General features: G+C 49.5%; 1 protein-coding gene across 2 annotated transcripts; it reads right to left on the reverse strand.

Moving 5' to 3' along the window:
* Nucleotides 1-1,825: 1,825 nt before the first annotated feature.
* UBFD1 (ubiquitin family domain containing 1) lies at nucleotides 1,826-16,909 on the reverse strand. 2 transcript variants are annotated; one of them, XM_077760496.1, is made up of 6 exons: nucleotides 16,527-16,909; nucleotides 15,386-15,594; nucleotides 12,585-12,650; nucleotides 12,323-12,428; nucleotides 8,376-8,458; nucleotides 1,826-3,379 (listed from the first exon to the last, which is right to left on the reverse strand). In XM_077760496.1, the coding sequence occupies exons 1-6, from the start codon at nucleotides 16,855-16,857 to the stop codon at nucleotides 3,332-3,334; spliced, it is 843 nt and encodes a 280-aa protein (XP_077616622.1). In that variant the 5' UTR covers nucleotides 16,858-16,909; the 3' UTR covers nucleotides 1,826-3,331. The 2 variants fall into 2 exon arrangements, with proteins under 2 accessions (XP_077616622.1, XP_077616621.1); XM_077760495.1 differs by lacking the exon at nucleotides 1,826-3,379 and adding an exon at nucleotides 5,297-5,688 and having other exon boundaries at nucleotides 16,527-16,887.
* Between the last annotated feature and the right edge of the window lie 422 nt (nucleotides 16,910-17,331).

Consider the following 17,331-nt stretch of genomic DNA (forward strand, 5'->3'; position numbering starts at 1 on the left):
GTCACCAAAAACCAAGAGTTCTGATTCCTGGACCCCTAGAGTCTGTAAGTCTTAGATGGAGGAAGGGAACGGGAACAGTGGCCGAGAGGACTCTGCTCTGTGAGGTGCTGCTGCCCTGAGCACACCTCCTCCAGAGCCCTGCTCTGGCCAACTGTTGACAAACCCACGACATAAAGTAGTGCAAGGCTCAGGCAAGAAAGTTAGAGATCAGGGATCACAGTGAAGATGAAGATGAAAGAAATCTATGGGGGAAATTAAGGTGGGAGAGAAAAACCAAGATTAGCAACAGCAGAAAAGCTAAGTGGGTACCGAAGAAACACAAGACCGGGGGTAAAGAAGCAAAAACTTAAGGATTAGGAGTTGGGAAAATAAAGCTCTAGAAGATATTTTGGTCTGTATGTCAGATACTGCTGAATTGATAGGAACTCTCTTGGATGAGACACTGGTGGTATGCTCAGGTAACAGCAGTGTGATTCTTAGGAGGTGAGTGCTCAGTGTCATTAGGTCTGAATGTCTGTCCAGTGTTCCAGCAAAATAAAGTGCATGTGTGTCTGTAGAAGAAAGCAAGCAGTGGTGTTGATATTTTAACAATTGGTGAACCTCGGTGAAAAGTGCAATTTTCTGTAGGTTTGAAAATTTCCAAAACTAAAAAAAGGGAGAACAGTGAGGATTAACATTAGATAAGGGGGAAGGGGTAAAACAGAAGAAACTCAAGAATTAGAAGTTATGAAATGGGGTGAACAGTAGGAAAACTTCTATCAGGAGACTAAGATAGGCTAATGAAGGCTTCAGATCAAAACTAGCCTTGATAAACTAGGGAAAGAAAGCTGGAGGGGTTAATTTGGCTCAAAGTAGGCAAGTGGTGTTGGCAGAGAGCTCATGGGTGGGATGGAGCTCAGCCTCCCACAGCACGGCTGGGCCAAGCAGAGCAGGTCTTGAGCCAAGAGTAGGAAGACCTTGCCTCCTGCTCCAATGACTAGTTCATGGGGTTCCTACTGTAGACAGTCCAGCTGGAATTTATCTCATTCTCCATTTGAGGACAGTCGCTCATCCTATTAGTTTGAAGGTGCCTGGAATAACCGTTCCAAACTGGGATAAAATCCAGAAGCACCCTCTGTATAGATTCTCCAGGTGGGCATCAGCCCCTGTGCAGCACATGCACAGCCCCAGTCTACCTCTCTCCCATACAACAGATCCTTAAGAGCCTGACAGCACTGCTTCGGGATTGAGATGCTGGGAAAATGCAGGGAAAGCGGGGGGGGGGGGCAAAATGAGACCAGAACCTTCCAGAACATTTACACAGTGGGCAGATGAGAGAGGGTCCCATGGGTGGTACTGGGTCAAAATCAGTTTTGACAAACTGTCACGACTCTTCATTCATGCCAAGGACTGTTTTTGTCCTGTTTTTGGAAATATATCTTCTCTTCCCCTCCCAACCCCCCTCTCCCCCCACCGCCCCCTTCCATCTCAGTGTTTTATTAAACATGCCCAGCTGAAGTCACCCAAGGCACGAGTCAGAAGGCACACGGACAGGGAGGCAGCTTTCCTCTGACACCTGGGGGGCCAGAGCACAGAAGGTGGGCCGCTTTACCCCAAGCATGTCTGACAAGTAGGTCATTTTGGCTAACATAGTAAACAGACCGAGATCTCTGTATTGACTCTTTTTCACAGGAACAAACATGGATATATTTAAAACCAAATAAATAAGAGAATTCTATGGCAGACTTCTATGGCAAAAAAAAAAAAGGCCCTGGGCCCAGTCCCAAATGTTGGTCAATCCCCAGCATGGATTAGGCGCATGAAAAACTGGAAGGAAGAGACGCAATTAATTATCAAACTTTAATTGATAGACTAATCTTACAGGATAAACAATAAGACAGCTAGTCAAGGTTACACTTTAAAAAAAATCCAGCAGCGCAAATCTAATAGACTAAATACGTTCAACTCCTCCCAAACAGGCATTTGATTTAAAAACAGAAACCAGAACAGAGCGCACACCACAAGGAAACATGGTACTTACGTATATTGTCAAATAATTGTGCAGAACTCTTTAAGAAAGAAAAGGAAAGAGATTTTTAGAAATTTAGAAAGCAGTAGAACCACCCAGCCTGGCAGGGAGATGTGCCAGATGTTCTGCACTCCGGAGGGCTCCTGACCGCCTGTAACTTCAGAGAGGCCTTGCGGCCCTACTCGGAAGCAAACAGGTGCCAATCCTAACTGGAGAGGTCTTCCTCACAAAGCCTTAAGACAAAGGGACTGTCCTTTTTCCAAGACAACAGGCGTGAACAGAGCAGCAAGGAGCAAGAGAGAGGTCTCCCTCGGAAGATGGGGTGAAAAGCAGGCCTGCCCTCGCACGGCCCTGGCACGCAGAGTCCATCCCTTCCCCTTCGCTGCCCCAGCAAAGCAAGGGTGGGCCAAGTGCAAGAGCCCAGGACGGCTCCTCCAGGCACATGGTTAAAGGAAGAAGAGGAAAGCGAGTCCCTTCTGGCTGAAACATGGCAACTTTTCTGAGATGTGGCAAAGTGGCAGAGTTGGTCTCTTTGGCCCTCGTCAGGCAGAGCAGCCGCTGAAGGAACCTACGGAAGCCTCAGCGGCCCCTACTGTGTCCGCAAGGGCATCCTTAGTGCAATCCCATCTGCAAAGAGCAAACGCTACTCGCGAAAGGCCCAGCTTCATTTAAAATACTTCACACCAGAGACTTCCAGCAATTCGCCAGTTTGCTTTTCTAAGTTCTCTGACCAGACTGACAGAAACAGAGCTGCGAGGGCCAGAGCCCTGGCAGCAGTGACCTTACCACTACTCGGCCAAGTGGCCTCGGGGAGGGAAGAGAGATCTGACGTCTGTGGCAAAGACCCACTGGGGAAGCAGCCCCTCTGGAGGCCCGGGAGGCGCCCGGCACGGAAGAGATGGCGAGTCCGCAGCCTGCTCCCTGCCCACTGGGCCCCTCCTTGGAACCAGCTCCTTCTGAGGCCACCTGCCTGCAAGTCCCCTGCCACGGGGAGGCAGGACACGCCCCAGGGAAGGAACTAGTCCCCTCCAACAGGGAAGGTGCTGCACAGAAATAATCCTGAGGAAAAATGAACACTGATGCCACCAAGGGGGATGAGTACTTCATTTTGCTAACACAGACTTAGTATATTCTGGACCATAAACAAGGTTAGGAGAGACCGCTCATGGGACCGAGTGACAAACCCGTAAATACTGCTGTGACCCAGACACGGATCTAAATCAAATACTTCTCCCAGCGGCTTCTGGTGCTGTCCACCTCTGCTCTCCCGAGCGCTCCCAGCAAGGTCTCCATGCAGACAGGGTCAGGAGCCAGAGCTCAAGATCATTCTAGCAAATTTACTGAGCTCCATAAAGCAATACTCCAACGGCTCTGTATGAAAAGATGTCGTTGACGTTATTATATATAGTATCTCGAAGTAAGGAAAAAAGCACCATTTTACGTAAAACAAAAAGGCTCACGCAGGCTTTGGTCCTGCCTAGAAATGACAGCAGCCTGAGTGAGAAGCAGTTTGGCCCTTGGGGAGCAGGGAGACGAAGGGACGCACACTCTCGCTGGGAGGGAAGGAGGACAGACGGCACGGGCAGCCACCAAACAGGGCACACAGGAGAGCTGGCGGGAAGGGCCTCGGAGAGCAGCACTGTGAGGCCAGTCTGGGGATGGAGACACCGGCTCTGCGGGAACAGAAGTGGGCGTGTGGCCCTGTCAGGACACGTCTCCAGGGCAGGGGCGCTGGCCAACGAAGAGGGCAGTATTCACACCGAGAGGCCACCCCACTCTCTACGTGATCATTTCCTCTGCAGAGACCCGTCCATCGCAGAGGGAGGCTCTGACAAGTAGCAAAAAAGCCCTTTGCTCCAGGCACCACAGGCCAACAAGGACAGAAATGCTGCAGCAACTGCTCCTTCTTCAAGGGATGACCAACAGGCAGTTTCTTGGATGCGACACTTCACTTAATGTACGTATGCCCCCGCCCCCCAAAAAAGCAAGAGTAGATTTCCCTGCCCAGATGCGTAACCAGGCACGGGCTATACCGTGAGAAGCACGAGTCTGTCTACATGGACTGGATGCCTGAACTACAGCTTGGAAGGGAAGGGTGTAGAGTATCATCATTAACTGGCTCACAAGGAATAGTCATCTTAGGCGAACACATGCTAATTACGTTTCACAGAATGAGGGGGAACAGCCTAGAATCCAAAATGTGAAGTCCGGAAAATCTCTCGCCAAACCTTACGATGAGAGCCTGCAGCCAAGGGAGAAGAGAGCGGCGAAGACAGCCAGCAGGGGAAAAGCAAAGAGCACAGAGGGGATCATTCACCAAGAGACTTGCCCTCGTGTCAGAGTCCATCAAGCCATAAGGAGACAACAGAAGCTCACGTGTACCAAGAACATAAGGGCTAAAACCAGAAGAGGGTGACCTAATTCACAAAAGCGATTTATCCCATTTTCGATGTTAAATACATCGGCCAACCCACCAGGTCAACATGTCTTTTATTGAGAAAGGCAGCATCTCTGGCCCTGGGATGAAGGACACTTGAACATAACACATGAGCAGAAGGACCAAATGGAGAAGCATAATTGAAATAATTGTTGGACTGCTTAAGAATTTCTTGGAAATCTGAAAGAAAGAAGGATCTGGGCCTGTGGCTGTATGGCTGTGGAAACCGTCTTCCAGATCCTCCTCGAAGAGGCCTTGGTTGGCCTGGGAGCTGTGGCTTTTGAGCAGCGCAGCCCAGGTGTGCACTCACACCGGGCTGGGCCTCGAGGCCAAATCAGTGAGGCCACCAGACAACCACGGCACCAGCAGCGGAACTCCCCAGAGATCGGGGCCCAGTGCGAGAGCTCCCTGCCCTCGACCAAACAGCTCTTCCTCTCCCACCGCGCGTTCTCAAGCAGCAGCACCGTGGGAGGGAGGCCAGGAGAGGAAGCCCTGATGAGGTACAAAAACAGGAACTGACATCTTTGGGTTTTAAAACAAAAACTCAAATCTAGGAAGCGAGAACATAAAAATGGGAAAAGAATTCAATCTGAATCGATGGACAGAAAAATATGGCTTACTAACCCCCCTTGTTTTGCATACAATTTTATATGAAAAAGAAAAAGCCCAGCTCATCACAACGCAGTCCAAATGTTTGCAACCAAAGAGTTATGAAAATATTTCAGTTGAAGTCACCTTAAAAAAAAAACAAAAAACAAAAAAAGGAATCCAGCAAGCTTTTTATATCATTCTTTTCTAAACAAAATTGGTAGATCTACTCTCAAACACACTTAAGAGTATTCCACACAACATGTTCGGAATTCAGATTTATTGATTTCCACCGTATCAACTTTAAAAATGGTATGAAGCTGACTGCAAGAAAAGGGAACCGGTGATTTTAAGTTAAAATTAAGCTAATGGTGAAAGTACATCACCTCTGGCTTCAGTCACCACATCGCCTTAGATTGGATATAGCTTTTTTTTTTTTTTTTTAACAAAGTCCCAGAACTCTGAAATCCAGGGATGCTGCAGGCCTCTCCCAGCAATGTCCTTCACTTTGGGTCAGTCTCCTGGGCCAGAGGTGAAAGTGCTTTCAAAAATACTGCCACTTCCCCAGCACAGTGTCTTTGATTGCATCCACATATTGAGTTGGGACCCAGTACACCCAGTAGTAAGAGGCTTCCGTGGGGCCCAACTGAAACGCCTGGAAGGGAAAAAGGAAAACCAAGCGGTACTTCAGAGGTCGGGAGACTAGGCAAGCAGCACGACACACACGGGGGAGGGCTAGAAGTGAATTCATTACAGGAAGGGGAAAACTGTGCACACGGGGAGCATTCTCCTGTCCGAAAACAAAATAAAAAAACAAAAAGTGGTGGGCGAGTTAAGCATAGCCGATCCTAAAGCAGTGGCTCCCAAACTTGAGTGTGCATCAGAACCATCTGAAGGCTTATTAGAACAGACTGGTGGGCTCCACCCCCCCGCCCAGAGTTTCTGATTCTGGGAGGTCCAGGGCCTGAGAATCTGCATTTCTAACAAGATCCCAGGTGATGTCATACTACTGATCCAGAGACCAGTCTGACAACCACTGCCCTAGAGAAACTGTCACACATGCACAAGAAGATAGGTCTGAAGGTTCAAAGCAGCACTGTCAGAACTGAGGACAACCCGGGAACAACCTACACGTCCATCGGTAAGGGAACGCAAAACTAAAAGTGACGTGATGGCCTACTCATATGAATGCGGGATTATTTTTCAAAGGTACGAACTGGATCTACAGTTAATACAGACAGATCACGATGTCGAACCAAAAACAGCAAGTTGCAGAACGATACATACCATGAGACCATTTATGAAAACTGAAAAAACACAAAACAGTACTGTATCTTGTCCATGGATTTATACGAACATAGAAGCGTAGAGAGCTGGGAAGGATCCACATGATAAATCATGCTCGTGGTCATGGGGGAGGGGGAGACCCTGGGGACGTGTTCACTGTTGGTAGATTTTATTTAAAAAAAAAAAAAGTTTAAAGCCATTCACAGTGATCATTTCTTTGTGATGGATATATGGGTTTGTTATGGTACTCTCTGTTCTTTTCTGCCTTTTTAAACATTTCTCTGGGAACAAAAGCACAGCCGTCCTTCTCTGATGTGAACTATGATACTATCAATCTAGCTACTGATATGGCATCTAAAAAATGAGGAAAGTCCTTTCACTTAGAGGTGAGGATGCCACTTCATGGTGTTTAGTGACGAGAAGGGGCTAGGAGCTCTACTCTCCGCCAGAGATGGCCTGAGAGAGAAACAAACACTTAAACCGAGTTCAGAAGGCATTGGTCATCCAAGCCAGCTTCTGAGGGGCGCCCAGGTGGCTCAGTCGGTTCAGCGTCTGACTTTGGCTACGGTCATGACCTCACGGTTTGTGGGTTTGAGCCCCGCGTGGGGCTCTGTGCTGACAGCTGGGAGCCTGGAGCCTGCTTTGGATTCTGTGTCTCCCTCTCTCTCTGCCCCTCCCTTGCTCGTGCTGTTTCTCTCTCTCTCGCTCTCAAAAAGAAATAAACAGTAAAGAAAAAAACAAAACAAAAAAACCCAAACCAACTTCTGAAAGGACCACTCAACTTGTCTGAAATCCCTCTCACCAGGCTGCTTAAAAACCAGAGCTGTAAATGCTACCAGGCAAAATGGGAAAGATGAAAATTTCAAAAGGGAGTGAAGGGGCCCAGCTGAAAACACCTAGAATCCAACTTTGTAAATGGAAAAAACAGCTGAGTACGCAGAACAAATGTGTCTGCAATCCTTTAAGGAAGGGCTGCCAGAGGGCCTGACAGCAGCCCCAGTAACGAGGTCACTCCCAGGTCACCCAGAAGCCCTGTGGCCCAGGGACTGCAACCCCAATGGTGGCCTGGTTTCAGTGCCTCGGAGCGGACAGGCACCAACAAGCCAAGAGAGGGGACAGGACTGACTTCCCCCAGAGCCAGTGGACTTGCCCTCTGCCCAGAGAGAACTTCTGGAACACCAGAACCCCCTTTTTCTGGGATCTTCTCACACCTCCCTCTGCAGGGGATTCTGTAACACCACCTCGCAGGTCAAGCCATAGCTGCTCCTTATCCCCATGGGGCTGACACAGCTACAGTGCTATTAGCAGGAAACTAAAACATCGTCTTCCTCTGATGGGAGAATGGCAGGCAGCCCTGTCCCTACCTACTATTGGCTCAGGTAAGGTCCCTGGCCTAGTAACTTACAAGTTCTGGTAATCAAACTTCACTTCTAAAGTGGCCCCTCATAACAGCGCTGGGAGAATTCAGGGGTCTGCCCGAGCTGCCCCGTTTACCGCATCACTGGATTCTTGGCTTATTCTGCACAAACTCGGGGAAGGCCTCCAAATGTCATCCAGGAGAGAAGAGCCTGCTCTCGAGAGTAAACCTCCATGCAGAATGATGACCACAGACCCCATCCTCCTCACAGGGCCCTCAGCCACCTGACAGCTGCCACCTGAGAGCGACACCATCACAGAAGGGGACTGCCTGGCGTCCTCACCAACGCCCAAGCTGGTGGGAGATTTTGTTTTAATATGCAGGACAAAAGTTAAAATGAAAACCCACAAGCCAGTCCTCCTCTCTGTATTTATTTTCCTGGTCTAAAGACAAAATATTACAAATAAGAGGAAGGTAAAGGTAAAGGTATTAAACATATTCCCTTTAAACTGGTGGGGGGTGCAAAATAAACTCAGGAATAGATTAAGTTCTAGGTAGGTGAAGAAAACGTGAGGGTCTTAAAACTGTGCGTCTTCTGAATACTAAGTTTGCTTCTTCAGTTAAGAAAGCTCAGCTAGAGCCCATTCCCTGCTAGACGAGAAGTGTAGTGAGAGGCCAACCCACGCCGGGTTACTTACCATCATGTGGTAGTCTTCGTGTCCTTCGATAGGTTCACTGACCACATTTTTAATGGAGCCCATGGGCAATTTCTCAGTCCGCTCTAGTTGAGAGGGATTACAGTGATTACTCAAAGGCCCTCCTGTCCACTCCTGTGACTCTGAAGTCCCTCATCAGGGCTGGTGGCTCTGGGATCTACTGTCATCTCAAGTCTCCCATGTGCTCTAGGGACGATGGGACAGTCTTCCGACCAGCACTCCCAGAGCTTTGCTTTGCAGCTGGGAACTTCTCGGGAGCAAACGGGGGATGGGACTTGCAATGACATATTAAAGGTCCCAGGAGCAGAGACAGTGCTTTCCTGGTGTTATTTTTAAAAGCCTGGCAATTTATAAACACCCAAGGATTCCCACTGCAATGTTCTTGCCCAAGCCCAGCAACGGCTAAGGTCTTAGGCACCTGGGGGAGGGGCAGTCAAGAGGAACAAGAAGAGAGGTAACAGCACGCCCCTGTGGCTCACGTGGGCGAGGCGTGCTCGGGGGTGTCAGACTAGTTTCTATCCCATCCGCCTCGTCACTTGTCCTCCCACCCCCGTTCCCTCTCCCGGCCCCCCAACCCTCCATACACACACCTGAAGAAGTTCCCTTAAAACATTTATGACATTTCATGGTTAACCCTCAAGACATCACTTATCCCAGGAGGCTGAGACATTCTGCAGCAAGTTTAAGGGTGGCGGGTAAGAAAGAGAAGGCAGTGAGGGATGCCAGGAGTGAGGAGTTTGCAGGAAGTGAGCCACGAGCCGCAGGGTGGGGCCTGGAGGCAGGAGGGGCAGAGTCCTGCACAAGAACCCACCCTCTCGGAGCAGCAGACACAGCGCGGGATGGGCAAGTTCTCAGCAAAGTTATATCAAGTTGGAAAAAACTCATTACAGCCTTTGCAGAAAGGAAAAACTGGAAAAGGCAGAACCTGCAAACAGATGAGTTGACAAAACAGATCTAGAATTTAGAGACCCGGGTTCTAAGATGGCTGGTGACTGGAGGCATTTTATTTCCATTCTGTGGGCCTTGGGGTCCGAAAAATGGGGGGTGGGGAGAACGGATGTGAAGACAATCCATTCACATTGGACTTTCAGTGGTCCTAAAACAGTGACCCACAGGCAGGACCTGACCAGCAGCAGTCTTTAAGACTGAAACTTTTTCAAATGCCAGCCATCTTGAAATGTCCAGAGATTTCACACAAAAAGATACATTTCTGGCTTCTCTTGAAAAGTCAAGCCTGGGCCCACATTCCTAGTGACAGCAATGAGCTCGATCCCACTGGCCTCCCCTACGGCCAGGGCACACACCCCGCCCCCGGCGACTTCACCCACCCATGTCTCCTGCCTGAAGCTCATCCTTCCCGCCACTGGGCCAGAGCCGTGAGGACCGCCTCCTACACGGGCTTCCGCAGAGAGAGTTTAAACTGCACATAGGGGCCCCTGAGCGTCACTCTGGAACGAACCCCATCAATAAAGAGGCCAACCAGCTGCTGGGACGGTCACTCCACGGTGGCTGCTCGCCAGTGGAAAGATGAAGCCGGCGGCTGGTAGCCAACTCCCAGAACAAGCTGTCCTGAGGGGAGGCTGCTTATGACACTCAGATGACAAGACTCTTGGGCAAGTGAGGACACTGCGTGACATACATCGATGCAGTGGTCTGGGTAAGAGTAAAAAGCTGAGCCCTGGTCACCCTGTGAAAACAGGGGTCTTGGCCACACTCTTAAATCAGGCTGGTGAATAAGGAGGCTTCCAACAGCTCTGAAGCCCCAACATACCGAGATTCTTCTAGAGTGCTGCCTTCATGACAAAGCAGGAAAGCAGCTGCTCCTACGAGCGGATATAAAACCTCCAACACAGGTACAGGCATCCTGCTTAGGGGCCCAGTGAGGACAGCCTTCCTACGCAGCCTCTTCACACGGGTTCCCCAAGGCACCGACAGGCACCTGCAGACTTAGTCCTCCGCCAGCCTCCCCTGCCAGCACCTGTCCTCCTGGCCGTCAGGGACTTTCTGCATCAGCCTTAGCAACTGCTTCAATCGGACTGCCCAGAAGAGAAAGGGGAAATTGAGGAAGAGGCAGGATCTGGGCAAGTCAACAACACAATGATGGAGAACTAAGCAAAACCACCTACTAAGTCATGAACAAGTAAGGATGTGACAGAGGCAGGGCAGCTCACAATGGAAGAAAACCGATGCTGTGACAGGCTCTGGAGGAAGGGCAGGATCTATTAAAGAGGATCCAGAGGCCCTTGGGAAAACTGGGGAGCCCTTATGTATTCTGCAAAACCTGCTTTTTGACCATGCGGTTAGAGTTGAATGTGAAACAAAGAATATATAGCAAGCTATCATAAAATTGTTAGAAAACTCAAGCATTTGGCATTTCGGTCTTTGTTCGCCTTAAGAACCAGGACAGGGTTACAAACAAGAAAACGTGTTTTGACATTCTGAAGGGGAACACACCTCACTCCCCATCGCCCCGCCGATTATTTTCATTAAGCTGTGGTCCCACGTCAAGCAGTCATACTAAATGGCCTGTCCCTGAAACCAGGTAACCTCAGGTGATGGGACCCCTAAACTTCTCTTTAGCATTTACCTCGAACACTGAATACCTACAGTGCTGGCCAGAAACAGGTGAATTAGGCATGTTCGGTTCCCTCCAGGAATCTAACGGGGACAGACAAGTCAGAGTAATGAGTGCTCTGGGGATGTAAACGGAGCGCTCTATGAACAGAAGCGGCAGCAATTCGTTTGGGCACCAGGGGAGGCTTCATTAGGGGAGGACATTTCACTGGGCCTCAGAAGATATTAATAATAAGGAATGGGAAGAAGGCATTCCAGGTAAGGGCCCCCTAGGAGCAAAGACACAGGGCTGTGCAGAGCATGGTGGAAAGTGCAGGCTGGTGCAGCTGAAACCCTCAGCATATTAATGGGGCAAGCGGGACAGAAGGCGAGATCCAGAATAGGACAACACTGGACACTGTGTTTAAGCATTTGAACTTGGCCCGAAAGAGCCATAGGTTTTTGAGCATGGGAACCAGTGAGGAAGATGGGCAGGACAGAACAGAACACAGACAGGGAAGGGAAAGGTGAACTTGCTTTAACAAACCAAGTTTAAAGACGCTAGGAGTTCTAACTGGCACAACAGAGTGGCAAAAAAGGGGGGAGGGACACAGATCATCCTGGAGCGTAACTGACAAGACTTTGAACCATTTGGGGGAACGCAGGGGGAGGATAGTCAGAAACAATTCCCAGCCAACAGCAAGCAGCAAGTCCGCCCCACCAGGCACAGGCAGGGGGAGGTGGAGGCAGGCAGAGCACAAACAGGTGAGGGGGGTGGGGACAGGTCCACGGTACTAGGGAAATGCACCTGGTGCGGGGACAAACGCTGACCTCCAGGGGCCAGGCAGGTGACAAACATGAACAAAGCTGGATCTACAGGAGGCACATGGGGCAGTGAGGACGGAGGCTCATCTGAAACTACCACTTGTCTCCAGCTGATGGCTGCCAGGTGAGAATGCAGGTCCAGAATGGCTACATCTTTTTTTTGTTTTTTTGTTTTTTTTTTCAAGAGAAGTCCAAAAACCTTGACATGAGATCAAGTGAAATCTCTTGATTTTTACAGAACATATGTAAATCCAAAAAACCCTGGTCTGTGGACCAGGCCCGGCCCTCAGACCGCACATTTGGGACCTCTGGTTTTGGGGGCATGGGAAGAGCCACTGTTGAAGGACTGGCCCTGACAGAAGACTGAAAAGAATGAGGGAAAACGGTCCAAACAGAAGGTGAGCATCTAAAAGCAAAGACAAAAGCCAGGGGCACGCAAAGCACAGTGGAGAGAGAGAGAGATCTCAGGAGGAGCACAGTCGCACCCAAGAGCGAGCGCCGCCGAGGGCCCACGGCGGCGAGCCAGGAGGAGGCCGTGAGCAGGAACCTACCTTTAGTGCCGATCCACAGCTGGTCTTGTTCTAGCTTGAAGGTGAGTCTCACTTTGCCTCCAGACTTATTGTACATGCCGGATAACGGTACCGTGGGCAGGCGCTCCTGGAGGCACGGGAGCACAGTGAGAGACGGACCAGAAACACGGCGCGACACAGGAGGACAAGGGGCGGGATGTGACGATGTGATAACAGGAACCTCAGGAAGTCAGAAGGCGGGCCTGGTTCGTTCTCGGAACGCTCACAAAGGAGTCTGGCTTACCTGGGCACCCTTAACAGATGGCATCACATCTTCGGGTTTTCCTTTATCCAACACTTTCCTGTGTTGCTATAAGTCAGAAGAAATAATTAAATGAAACAGTTGACTACATTTAGTCATCTCACTACCTTTCTGAAAAAAAAAAAAAAACCTTGACATTTTAGCTCAAAAGCTTTTAACGTACAGATCATGGGTCTTTTGACATTAAAGAGCAGAGGCAGGAATGTCTCCGATAGAAATGTCCTGTATCTGTGCGGTCTGAAACAGCAGCCACAGGACATTTGTGGCTATTAAGCACTTGACATGTGGCTAGTAGACATGAGGAACTGAATTCTCAATTTTAATCAATTTTACGCAGCTGCTATATATTACCCACCAGAGCTCTGGAGCACGAGGGTTTCCAGATTGCTAATTCAAGTGAACTCTACTCCCCTTCTCTGACCAAAAACACTGCCACTGAAAGGAATAAACACCAAGCTAGAGAGAACCACAAAGGGTGGTGTTCTCCTCGTAAGTACAAAATGACAGCCATGTCTGTCAACTTAACCTCCCAAAGAAACTGATCAGGAGACTGGTGACCAGTCGGCTACCTGCCTAGACGGGCATTTCTGCAACAAATGGAAACTCAGCGTCCTGCATCTGCCTGGCTGTCCCACCCTAACCCCAACTAAACAGAAAGCCTGGAGAGCCACATTTCCCAGAGAAATGCTGATGGCTCTACAGACTGACCTTAAGAAGTCCCTGACCCTGCCCCCCAGGGTGTTTCAGGCAGCCTGTTAAGGGTTCTCCTTAGGCTCATGGCTCTCTAAAGCAGCTCTTAACCAGCCCAATGCCCAAGCTTGTTTCCGCTCCACCTGGGGCTTTATAGGCTGTCATTTGCTCACTATTTGGAAAAGCTGCAACGGTGGAGCAGCAAGTGGGTGAAGGGAAATAATACCACCAAAGTGAAGCACCAGGTGGCCACTTCGAAGCCTCCCTGACATGGCAGAGACCCTCTGCAGGGATTAAACTCAACAGTGCCAGACTGCTAACAGAGGGTCCCTGTACAAATTGGCCCCAGATTCCTCAACAAGCTGATAAAAAGCCAGGAGAATGGGTCCCTCCCTCTCATTAGGCCACGTCAGGCTTCATAATTAGCATCACCAGAACAAAGCAGCAGAGATTAACAGCTTAATTCAACTCCTACCTCATAAGCACCTTTTGGAAGAATTTTCCCTGTACTGAGGAAAACACTTCTAAGGCTGTTAAACTACCATTAGTAACTCAAAACCTATGTTTAAGAAGCGTGTAATGCTCCAAGGGTGTAACCAGTGGGAACACCCACTTCTGACATGCTCCCATTTGACAATTTCATGTATGTGGGAGAGGAAGACAATCGGAAAAGAACTCAATTGGTTACGTTTTGATCTCATATTTGAGGGTGAAAACGTCCAAGCAAACACCATTTAAGTGTAAACACAGATTTACGACTCCTTAGCTAAAACCCCATAGACAGGTGTTTTAAATTTTTATAAACCCAAAAGTCTAACAGGCTTTATAAAAGCAATATAATTTAAAAATATGTTACACAGGGGATGCCTGGGTAGCTCAGGTGGTTAAGTGTCTGACTGACTCTTGGTTTCAGCTCAGGTCATGAACTCATGACGAATTCATGAGTTCGTCGGGCTCTGCGCTGACAGCTCAGAGCCTGGAGACTGCTTTGGATTCTAGGTCTCCCTCTCTCTCTCGGCCCCTCCCCCACTCTCTCTCTCTCAAAATTAAATAAGCATTAAAAAAATTTTTTTTGCATGTTACGTTATCCTCTGTAGGATCTGAGGCAGCAGCTGGTCACCGAACACATGAATATTTCTATGGCAGAACATGAATGTTCACAGTAATTCTGGTCTAGTTTAGATGCCTGGTCAGCTTTTAGAAGCACATACAGAGGATTAGGGATCTGGTACACAAAATTGTCTCCTCACACTATGATCCACATGCCTTGGTGCATGGTCGCTAAAACTAATCTTGGTTCTAACTGGTCTACTCTACTCAGGACACGGGTTAAGTTGAGAATATCTGTTTTGCTGGGACGAGTGGCCAAGAGGCTCCAGGACAATCAGGACAATGAGTGGGTTTGCTGGACAGTAAGGCTGCAAGTGACGGTTCTTCCAACCAACCCCCTCTCCAGGGAAATACTCTCACTCTCCCTAATTACAAAAAGAATTTTAGTGGCTACAATGAGCACAAAACAAGGCTGGATCTCTTCCAACGAACATGGGCAACAAAGAAAGTAAAAAATCAGGCCCCCGTTTCATGGCCCAGGAGGGAAAAAACCCAAAGCCAATGTAGTTATGTTCCTAGTCAGCTTTGTTTGGCTTCCTGAAAAAGTCAGTTTTAGAGGAACCTCTGTTGAGTTCTGCGCCTATCCAGAAACGGCTTGTTGACTTGAGGGAAGCCACAAACCAAAAAACAAATGTAAGCACTTATACAAAACAGGGGGGTTCATTCCAACAGTGGCATTTTTCTCTGGCACTGAATAGAGAAGAGAAACCCACAACTGATTCCTTTCAATACCTGGCCTTCCAAAGGCCTTATCCTAAAGTAAGTAGACTTGAGACACACTGACCCGCCAGATGAGACAAAGTTGCAAATCTCAGGTGGTTGTCACCTCCACTCAACAGCCAGCGGCACCCAACTGCTGCCATAAATTTCCATCATGGGCCCTGTCCGAAAAGGAGCTTATTCTAGGGAGAATATCACCAGCCAAGGCTCCAGAGGACAAAGCCTCAAACTTCCCAGGACGAGCAATCACATAACACACTCACTTTCTGCCTGCAGAGCGGCTCCTTCTTGTTCTCTTCAGCCTTTGCGTCTTGCTGGGCAGCATCTTTGGGTGTGTTTACGGCTAAAACATCATTTATCGTGGAGCCAACCACCATGATCTTGGCTCCGCTGGTCACTTTTATTTCTCTCAACGTCTTATCCTCAGGGACGAGTCCCTTGTACATGACTTTTTGCATGGCAGGAGGGAGACCTTGGGAAAAGGTAGGAGGAGAAAGTGAAAGGAAGGGATGAAAAATGTACCTGGACCAGGGCTGTGTGGCAACAGACCTGGAAATGAATACTCCACCATCTTTGTGCGCTCAGGCAACTCACAACCTCTCTGAGTCTGTTTCCCAAAGTTTATAATTGTGATGGCAGTAGTTCCTTCTGCCTGGACTTCTTTTAAGAATTAAAAGTAAGACAAACAGAACATTTATTGCATCCTCTGATATTCAATAATTGTTCAATCAAGTATTAGCTATCATTCATTCCAACCTTTTCCCCAACCCTTCTAGTCACACAAATACTAAGTGAAAGACTACAGGCCTTTGAGATACAGAAACCAACAAGGACTAAGTCGTTTTTAGAAACTTCAGGCTATTGGAGAAAACTTTAAAAAAGAAATCATTTCTATTGACAAAGTGCTGTAAACAAGACAAAACTAAAATCTAAATGAGAATCTATAAAGGGGCCAGCATTGATAGTGAATAGCAATGTTTCCTAAATTTCCCTTGTGAGAATTACCCAAGGTATTTGCTAAAAATAAACTTCTGGACGCATTCCAGATCCACTGAATCAAACCCTCTAGGGGAAAAGGCCTAGGAGCTATAAATTTAACATGTACCTCAGACGATTTTCATAAGAGATGTTTCCAGCAACACTGCTTGGAAGCTTGGGCCTAAGGGTCAGACCTGGGCCTGAATCTCAGCTCAAATACTTTCTAGCTCTACGACTGTGGGTCCCATTTCCCCCCATCTTAACAATGGGCATATTAGTACCTACTCTGGATAACTATTCTAAGCATAGAGGGAGATCCAGATGCAGAAAGAATGGCTAGCCCTGGGTTTAGCACAGTGCAAGCACTAGGAGCAGGCGGGATGAGGGAGGCTGGCTGTCGCTGACAGTGAGTGCCACGACGATTACCTGTAATCGAGTGAATCTTCTGTTTTAGCTCGGAGCCTGTGCTATCCAGGGGGAACTTCACGTCGTGCTTAGTCTTGTTCCAGATGATCTTCAGGTCCACCAGCTCCTTGCCCACGCCACCACCCGCGTCCTCGCCGTTGCTGACCGAGGCCTGGGCCGCGGGGTCCCCAGGGGGCTGGGCCGGGGCCGGCTGCAAGCTGCCTCGCGCGGCGCAGGAGTCCTCGGCCGCCGCCGCCCCCGCCGCGACTTCGGCCTCCAAACAGTTTAGGGGCCGCGCGGGGGCCTCGGTCGCCACCGTCTCGGCCTCCGTGTCCATGCCAGGTTCCTCCATGCCTGCAAGGGGGTTAGGGGGTAGGCGCTCGCCGCAGTCTTGGCCTGGGACCGAACCGTGCTCGGGCGCTGCCGGACCTCCGCTCCCAAGCCAGACTACTCCCCACCGGACCGGGCCGCATCCCTCCCGGAGGCCCGCTTCACTTGGGCCCAACCCGNATGATGATTGTGTACAACACCCACCGCTCCCGCAGAGGCCGCCGGGAAAAGACTAGCTAGCTGAGATTGGCCCCCGCAGCAGCCCCTAATCTCGCACAGCCTGGCCGGAAACAGGTGGACGTTTCTATGGAGACCCGCCTCCTCCGCTTCCCCAGCCCGGCCCCTGCCACGCTTTAGCTTTCGGGAGCCGAGGGGGGCGGGTCCGGGAAATCGCCCGCTCGATGGGCTCTGCCCCCTAGAGGCCACATGGGGCTGAAGCGGCGTTGGGGAGTATGGGCTTGAAAGCTAGGAGGCCTGCTCCTTTAAGGGGCGGGGA

The sequence above is a fragment of the Crocuta crocuta genome, unplaced genomic scaffold (genome assembly GCF_008692635.1).
Source record: "Crocuta crocuta isolate KB4526 unplaced genomic scaffold, BGI_CrCroc_1.0 scaffold73, whole genome shotgun sequence".
Classification (NCBI taxonomy): Eukaryota; Metazoa; Chordata; class Mammalia; order Carnivora; family Hyaenidae; genus Crocuta; species Crocuta crocuta.

What these genes read in the sequence shown, in the direction of transcription:
- UBFD1 (XM_077760495.1), bottom strand. Translation starts at nt 16,857, where the DNA reads ATGGAGGAACCTGGCATGGACACGGAGGCCGAGACGGTGGCGACCGAG. An exon ending in CATCTGTTAAGGGTGCCCAG is followed by an intron (nt 12,429 to 12,584) that starts GTAAGCCAGACT and finishes CCGTGCCTCCAG; the next exon opens with GAGCGCCTGCCCACGGTACC. An exon ending in ACGAAGACTACCACATGATG is followed by an intron (nt 5,689 to 8,375) that starts GTAAGTAACCCG and finishes TTTCCCTTCCAG; the next exon opens with GCGTTTCAGTTGGGCCCCAC.